Source organism: Pavona decussata, unplaced genomic scaffold, assembly GCF_977016875.1.
Source record: "Pavona decussata unplaced genomic scaffold, jaPavDecu1.1 SCAFFOLD_135, whole genome shotgun sequence".
NCBI lineage: Eukaryota > Metazoa > Cnidaria > Anthozoa > Scleractinia > Agariciidae > Pavona > Pavona decussata.
In genome coordinates, this window is record NW_028145548.1 from 752360 (window position 1) to 761398 (window position 9039).

A 9039-nucleotide genomic window follows, 5' to 3' on the forward strand; every position below is an offset into this window, starting at 1 on the left:
CTTGTTTGGTAGCTTCTTTCAATGTTTGAGCCATGCTCGAGGAAAAAGTAGTTTGAGAACGAAAACGTGAAAGGTCACTGCCAACGAAAGGTCCAACGAAATGAACCGTTTGGTTCCCTGTAACCCAACTTAGCACATCATTGTTCTCATCCTTTGGATCTTTGCCCACATACTGATACTGTGAGGAGAAATAGATGTTTGCAGGGCTCCTGGGACGAGTTGCATAAAACTTAACGGTGGGCGTAAATGCTATCGTCAGAAAGAAGTTAGAATACTGAATGTGACTGGGCTGAAGGTCTGGCGTTAGCAGCTACACCCAACTCACCCCTGGTGTTTGATCATTTCGGACCCGGAGAGGCACCACAGTCAACAGAGGCTAAAGAAAAAAAAACCTCGTCCTCTCTTGCCACAGGATATGGTTTTTGAGCCGTTTGGTCTGAAAGGCTGAAAACAGGTAAGGATTCTTGGAACTAGGTCTGAAAATTGGAATTGAAACGAATTTAAGAGGCCAGATCTAAAAGCTACCAAAACAATGACATATTTTGGTCTTATATTAGGTCAGGGTTTGGAGAATCCAGCCACACACGCTAACCAAAAATTCCGAGGTGTACAGCCCTCCCTTCCCCCGCCGAGATCATTCAGGTAGATAGTCATTTTACTTATCCTTTGCGGCCATAATCCGGTCCAGTTGTCGTCTTTGACTAATATTTATTTATTTTTGTCTTTAAAGTGACGTTTTCTAAAATTGTCATTCCAGGATATTATAATTTCCTAACACAATGTTACAATTTCACCAAAGGAAGGGTTTTATACAGCCTACGATTGTCGTATCGCTTAGGTGATGTTTTCATTTACATTTACATTTACATGTTATTTGGTCGGTAAAATCATTAGACGTCACACTAACACTAAACTAAACTTTTCAACAACTTTTCATTTGCTAAAATATCAATAAAATTCTACTTTTTATACTGTTTACAACATTACACCACAAACAAGAAAATCATACCCACTGTTAATTTATAAAACAAATTCCACGGTGTTTCACGGTCAAAGGAACGGGGCTGAAGATTTTGGCGACCATTATGATCATTTTCAATGTGAAACTGGTTCGATTTCTTTGTTTACTCGGTACAGTTGTATAAATTGTATCCACATTGTCGGCTGATTATACCGGCAAGAAAACGTTGCTCATTTGCCTTCAAGATTAAAAACAGTTGTTCTGTTTTTAAAACGTATCTGCCTTTGTTCCAACCGTTTGGATGCTTAACCTTTTCCTTATCAACAAATTAAATTCAAGGATAGCAAGTTGTTTTAGCTAGATACTCTCTCTATATAGCTATATCAACCCGCAATGATTGTCTTCCGATATTTTACCTAAGATTAGCATACTGTTCAGCTATTTCGACCTCAATACAAATACGTCAAAAGTCTCGTCTGCGTTTAACAATACCGACCAAACATAAGCTTCTTCATTATTTGCTTTCAATGTGTAACACAATATGCTATGATGTGATGTAGAAAGCCCGGGAATAAAACGCCTTCCCAACTTTACCTTTTGTTCCTAATCCTACCATCCCGCCCCAGCAGTCACAGAGGAATCCACACTCTGATCCCTCTTTGGTTTGGAGTGTATTTAAAATAACAGGGTCGAGTTATTTGTTGTTCTTAATAACACAAATGCAACCGGCGAAGACGATTACGTGGACATCATTATTCCGTCGCTTCACGCTCTTAAAACGTCGACAGTGTCCCGAATCCCGCGAAAATGTGGGATCCCTTCCAACATCATGTAAGCCAAACCTTGAATGCTGGAAATTAAAATGATTTGACGCGATCCGTGGGTTTGTTTGATTTGTCTTTGCATCAAGAAAACCCAGCATTAATTCATAATTCTTCCTTTAACAGCATAGTCTTAAGAGGTTGAACCTAAGAAATTTTTTTCGTGAATGTTTCATCGCACGGAACTGAAAACATTTATCATTTGTACGGTTAAAAATCCGGCTATCAACGCATCTCGCCAAAGCCCGGTATTACTACTTTTCTGTTGACTTAATTTAAGAGTGGCTGTATCGAGTATCCTTACAAACTGTTTTTAAAATTAAAGAAAATAGATAAAAATTGCAAATTTACTAGCAACGGTTCATGTATATTAAAACTTGTCGCTACTCATTTTTCTATTGTTCAAACTGTACAACGTCACTGAAACGGGAAAATATTCTCGCCCATGGCCCTATATCTTTTGATATCGACTACGCATAACAACTTCTTTGTGTTGGAGATCAGAGAACGAAGCTTTATTTTGTTTTTTCAAAGTGATTTAAAGCCCGTTCGGTCAGGGATGAAATTATCTGCCGTAATTACTTCTCGGGGCGGCCTGCGTTTCGTGGCTGTGTTGGTGATGTGTTGTGCCATTCTTGCTCACATCTCTGCCACGGAGGATGCTCTGGTCAAACAGCGTCAAGGTGACGAACACAACTTCAATGGGGTGTCTGCTGATGGCGCTGAAACTTGTAAACTGAAACAGTCCTTATTGCAGCGAGAGCGACGACGATCAACGAATAATGCGACCCCCAACTTGTCGGACATTGAAAAGCGACTGAAAGCAATCATGGAAGATAGGTGCGCATTTCTAGTTCGGCAGTCTTTCAATCTCAAAATTAGTGTCCATTTACTAGCTAAATATTTAAATAACATAATTTTACTAGAAGATTTTTACGAAAAAATTTATGGCAAGCGACCTTGACTACGCGTGTATTGTAACCGTGAAACGTACTGACACACTGTTTTTTCATTTTAAATACGCGGATGATTCATCGGCTTAGCTTGATAAACAAATTTCACTCAAACGATACTACACTGAGAAATAATCATAAATAATTAGTACGTCAGTTGGATGGAAAAGATATTTTGGTTCAACGTTTAACGAGTAGTACTTCACTGAGGAAACAAACTAGTTATTAAACACACTCATCTGCCTTCCGAATTCACCTTTTTAGGGTAATGCAAATAATTACGCAAAAATGAGAAAGATAAAACATACTGAATAGTTCTAATTTCTAAAGACTGACTAACCTGTATGAGTGAAAGCTTAAGCTTCCAAAGTTTAGTTTCCTTTCATTCGATGTGTTTCTGTTGCGAGTGATAATTTACTTTTTCAATTCAGGGGTAAATAAACCTATCGTAAATCTGACACATAATTTCACCCTGACAGTCCTGTTTGTTTTTTCGCACAGGTTAAACAAAAGTGCAAGCTTGATGGAAAAACGTTTCCAAGAACTCGAGAAGAGGTTTGCCATTCATAAAAATCAAGCTTATATTTTAACAAGACATCCTCTCTTGATTTTAATTGAGTAATTAGAAAGTTGAGTTCGACTTGAGTACAAAGTTTAAGAAAATGACATGTGTCATGGAATATTTGAAATCTTCTTGGGTGTTTGACTACGTCCTTTTTTGAAGTTTTTTTAATGAATTACGAATTACGTAGACCACAGGTTTCATTGGAGGACCCGAACTGTTGTTGTTTTCGATAAGATTCTATCCACATACTCAAAAGTTCAGAGCCATTTTCTGTACGCTGCATCTGATAACAGCTATTAAGAATCAAACGTTCGAACCACCACGAATGACATGTTAAATGGTATCTGAGGAGAAGTACCCAGCTCAGTTTTCATTTACTATTTGCCAATCTGTTCCACAAATTCACGTTACTTTTCTTTTTTTCCCACTGGCACGAAATAATGAGTAACCTTCGTTCGGATGGTCTAAACCACATACATATTTTTAAAAGTTCTGATTTTATTCCATTCGTTTTCCTTTGATGATATTTCTGCAGACTTGACACCTTGCTGCGTTTATCGCCTAGTCAGCTCAGGTCAAGCCGTGATTCTTACACGTCTCTTATGGCTTACATTCTGGGTTAGTATGCTCAAGACTAGTGGAAGAAATTTTGAACGACAACAACAAAAACAACAACAACAACAACAACAACAACAACAACAACAACAACAACAACAACAATTTGCATGACAATAACAAATACAGTATTGCAAAAGCTATTCATAGCTAATTATTGATTCGTTAACAATTTCCTAATAAATTAACAAATAAATTAAGTGAAGTCTTTGCTTATTTTAAACTTTTCATACAGCAGAAGTAATCATTCCGGAGAGAAGTTTATCTCTCAATTCGAAGCACGAGAAAACAAATGAAATTAATTGAGTGTTTATAAAATAGTCAGTTGAGTTCATTATATGCGATAGTAAAGTTTCTTTTACTAATAATCGTGTAAATGGAAGGCTAGGTTCTATTTTAAAAAAAGAACATATCTTTTAAACAAGAGTAACTTGGGCAATCTAATAAAAAATGAATTTCGTCTTCAATAGTTTTACAGTTGCAAACATTACACACCCTTTCATTACGGGGTATGTTGTCATATCTTCCTGTTTCAATCAAAAGCTTGTGGCTGCTTATTCTTAGTTTCACTAATGCTAAAAATAAAAAAAAAACCTTATTTAAAAGAAACCTTATTTGACATACTACTTTTCAATTTTGGCATAAAGAAAATTATACAATCTACAATTTGACTCATGCGATTTGGCTGGTTCATCTTAAAAGATAGTATTTCCTGTCTTTTTTCTACTTGATTCGATTCATAATCAACATGTTAACCTGAAAAGAAGAAGAAGAAGAAGAAGAAGAAGAAGAAGAAGAAGAAGAAGAAGAAGAAGAAGAAGAAGAAGAAGAAGAAAAAAAAAAAGAAACAAATTTGCTGAGCTGTGTAAAGGATAAGACATTTCACGTCAAGATCTGCTTCTGTAAGGTCACAGTGAAAAAGGCAAAAAATAATCAAAATATTTAATTGAAAAACTACACTGACTTTGTGTAGAGGAGAAGAAACGTTTTGTGACCACCGTTTCCGTTTATTTATTCCAGTGGAAAATAGTAGCAAAAGTTTCCACCTGATAAGATCACAATGCAGCAAATAGCAAACTAGATCAGCTTGGAGAGTAAATTTTAGTTCTGGAGAGAACATAGAGATATTTTTAGTTGTGTTTTTCATATAACAGGACAGCATCTCCAAAATAGTGGAAAGGAACGGATGGGACCACCTGGGCCCCCTGGAAAAACTGGACCAACTGGAAAAACTGGACTGACTGGAAAAACTGGTCCAAAAGGTACACGACCCTTATTTTACATTCCCAAAATGATGCTGTTTTTAAGGATATCTCCGCCGCTTTCTACTGCGTATACGAGCTTATACGTTTTTTCGCATTTCGGGATGGACCGAGAAACTCTAATTTCGAATGAAATCGTGGCACTGGCCTGGGGATGAGAATGTGCCGTGATGCGCAGAATATATGCACACTGGCAGAAGAAGGCATCGTCCCTAATGACTAGAAATTACTGTAGTGATCAGTTATCTTCAGTATTAAAAATAATTATATTATGTTATGTTATGTTACATATAACAATTGAGCTGAACTAAACTGAATAGAACTTTACCAAAAAAAAAAAAACCTATCAAAGAAAGAAAAGTGCTCAGAATCATTTCTATTGCAGGGGAGCCGGGAAAGCCTGGCACCAACAAACTGTTCCCAGGCCCGCCTGGTCCTAAAGGAAACCAGGGAGCTGTTGGTAGGACAGGTGCCCGGGGACCTCAAGGAGCCAAAGGAAAAAAGGGACAGTCTGGGGTGAAGTATGTCCGCTGGGGAAGGACCACATGTCCCAGTGGTGCTCAGATAGTTTATAAAGGTAAGGGGGATTTGCAATTGATTGTAATTTTTGTTTCTCTGTTTGAAATAGAAGAGGAGAAACGTTTCCGACAACAATGGCTTTCAAATTTTGCGATGCAATAGCGGAATGTCGTTTTCCTGTATGAATTTTCATTTATTTGACATCATAAGCTCCTAAACTCTAAATGCAGGTATTAAAAAAGCCCGCGAAAAGTCATTCGAAATAGAGGAGGATTCAAGATAACTGAGTTGGAGATGGCCAATACTCAAATCATTCGTAAAATAATAAGTTCAATCCACGGAAAGCGGGGTTTAGCTGCTTTACCGGAGCAGTTCAAGTCTCTCGAACACACTTTTCTTTAGTTTCTTACTGTCATGTTGTCATGGTGATTTTGTCTGATTTTGTTTTAGGTATAATGGGTGGAGAATGGTACTACCACTATGGTGGCGGGGCGAGCTATCTTTGTCTTCCTCACAATCCAAAGTATGACAAGTACAAGGATGGGCATCAAAATGCAGGATACATATACGGCACTGAGTATGAAGTCAGTCAGTACAACGGAAATCCTTTTCAGAGAACCATTCACGACCATGAAGCACCCTGCGCTGTCTGCTTCGTCAAGTCACGTGGCTCAATGCTGATGATGCCCGCACGGAATGACTGTCCATCTGGATGGACCGAAGAGTATCATGGGTACCTGATGACTGCGCATCACGCCCACAAGCATTCAAGCGACTTCGTTTGCATTGATGGTGACCCGGAGTATGTTCGTGGTACTTTCGCCAACAAGAATGGTGCCTTACTGTACCCCGTGGAAGGAAGATGCGGCTCACTTCCGTGCCTTCCATATGTCGATGGTCGAGAGTTGACATGCGCTGTGTGCACCAAGTGACGAGTGCATGCAAAGCTTTTAACACAGCATCGATGACTCTACAAAAGAAAAGATAGACTAGTGATTTAAGAAACAGTGTGATTTGTCTTTGCACTAAACAGGAAATAGTTTAAACACGGGACTTTAGTGAAGCAAGCGAGTAAAACAGAGAACTGACTATAGTAACGAAATGTAGAGTAAAGGGAAAACTGAATAAACGTAACATGAAATCAGAGAGATTAAAGCTTGGTTTCCTTGAAACATTTTTCTCGGGTCCCCAATAGCGAATTCTGGTCAGCATCCCATGCATAATCGACACCTTCATCTTCTGCCGGATGAATCTGTTTAGGCCACCGAGCCAGCAATAGGACTAACCTCATGCAGGCAATATTAAACATTCCTGAGTGCATGTCGTGTCTACATTTGCTGGTCAAAGATTTCATTAGCCAGTAAACATTTTTGGTAGCTAATCTTTTAACGTTTGAGCCATGCTTGAGGAAAAAAGTACTTTGAGAACAAATGCAGGACACTGTCTCTGTTTTCGTTCCGCCTCTTTGTTCTCCCCGTACACCCTTTTTTGTTAAGAACCCTTTTATAAGAACGTTGAGGCTAAGGTAAACCAATATTGTAAGGAAATACTGAGAAATACGCATGTTACAGGTTACTTGATACCACATTACAGCAAATCATGAAACTCTTTGATAGGTTCCTGGTCTCACGTGCACAGGAAAAACCTCAGTTACAATTCTGTTTCTGGTGGACTCACTTATTTGACATTTCACACTCCTCCGCCTATTGTACTTACCATACTGGGGCGTTGGGGATGGGGGATGGGGGGTTGGGGGTGCAGTTCGCCTTAAACAAACTATATATAACAGGTAACTCAAGAACATCTTTTAAAAGGAGGTTTTCAGGTTCAAATTTCCAAAGACTTATTCCGGGTCACGCTCCATCTTAACCTTGCTGCACAAAGTTAGTAGGCCTGAAAAAAGCTTCTTGTTTGGCTACAAAATGAATGACCAATAAATCCTCAGCCTTTGTAGCGGAATAACGTTTCGTTTCAATGACCTATAGAGCCATATTTGGTAGTTTGGAGAAAAATATTAAAACCCGTTTTTTTTTTTCTATGGAGAACGATACTGATACTGTTAATTTATTTATCACAAGGACCGGTTTTAAGTAAAAAGAAAAAAAAAAGTCATAATAGTCTCGGCTTTGAGGCATAAAATCTTAGTTTGCGACACTTTCGTTTGACGTCTTGGGCAATCAGTACCTCATGTAAATTATTGGCAAGGGCCCTTAACGTTAAATTTATCATAACTTATATTGATTCAGTCATTTTATTTTAAACTATCCTAAACACACAAGATTTTTGTCAACTAACTGTATCGTTAAAACGAATTGCAGTGAATTTGTCTTGTCCACAGGGAAGATGATAGGTTTTGGTTGTGCACGATTAAAGAACGAGATATTTCTTAAACTTGTATTGGCGCTTTCCTTGATCATGACTCTGTACTCCATTACATACAACCATAGTTATTATAAATTCTTAATTCGGCCTGATGATAAAATATAGCAGCGATGCTGGAGAAGTCACTTTATAATCACCTAGACATGCATGCAAATTTGAGTTGTTTATTTATACTCTTGCCTTGGGGCCAAGATTCCGCTTTTTTTTCGGATTTTCGCGGCTACTTTCGTAAGTCGCAAGTAATTTAAAGGTATGTATTTCATAGTAATCGCTTCCACCCTTATAATTTCCATTGTTCATCTCTTTATCAAACTACTTCCTCTTTCACAACAGTTTTATTGCAAATAGAAAGGAAGGGGTTTTTTTATAAGCAACTGTTGTTAGGGCATTGCTCCAGTGGCGTCTTTAGCGCGAAAATTTTCTCGCCCGTGTTTTCATGTAACGCACCCGCTATCGCCCTCCGCATCATGTGCAACTTTCATGTGAAATTGTCTCAAGTAATTACTCCTCGTGGTGGCCTGCGTTTCGTGGCTGTGTTGGTGATGTTTTGTGTTATTCTTTTTTTTTTCTTGTTCACATCTCTGCCACGTAGGATGCTCTGGACGGACAGTCTGAAACTGGTAAACTAAAACCGTCCTTAATGCAACGACGACGATCAGCCAACAATGCGACCCTAACCTGTCGGACATTGAAAAACGGCTGAAAGATAGGTGTGTATTTCTAGTTCCACAATCTTTTAATCTCAAAGTTAGCGTCCATTTACTATACATTTTGAGTATAAATCCACTAGCGTGCTATCACGAATGCGGTTCTTTTATTTGCTACGCTACTCACTAGCTATTCTGTTGTAGGTAGCTAGTAGAATGAGTTGCCTACTGGCAGTGTGCGGTTGTGGACAAAATGGCGGCCGCTTCCTCGCGGTTTCGAAGTGTCTGTGAAGAGGTTTTACAGAAACGACTAG

At 38.5% G+C, this 9039-nt stretch overlaps 1 protein-coding gene across 1 annotated transcript; it reads left to right on the forward strand.

Annotated features, from left to right (window-relative positions):
• Window positions 1–2247: 2247 nt before the first annotated feature.
• Window positions 2248–6840, forward strand: LOC146467520 (uncharacterized). Its single transcript, XM_085125741.1, has 6 exons — window positions 2248–2622; window positions 3237–3290; window positions 3836–3918; window positions 5070–5177; window positions 5563–5754; window positions 6147–6840. Exons 1-6 carry the CDS (start codon window positions 2342–2344, stop codon window positions 6626–6628), a joined length of 1200 nt encoding a protein of 399 aa, XP_084981867.1. The 5' UTR covers window positions 2248–2341; the 3' UTR covers window positions 6629–6840.
• Window positions 6841–9039: the final 2199 nt, after the last annotated feature.

Excerpts from the sequence above, each read along its gene's own strand:
- LOC146467520 (XM_085125741.1), top strand. The coding sequence starts at position 2,342 with ATGAAATTATCTGCCGTAATTACTTCTCGGGGCGGCCTGCGTTTCGTG. Across the intron at positions 3,919-5,069 it reads TCTTATGGCTTACATTCTGG|GACAGCATCTCCAAAATAGT; the intron begins GTTAGTATGCTC and ends TTCATATAACAG. Across the intron at positions 5,178-5,562 it reads TGGAAAAACTGGTCCAAAAG|GGGAGCCGGGAAAGCCTGGC; the intron begins GTACACGACCCT and ends TTTCTATTGCAG.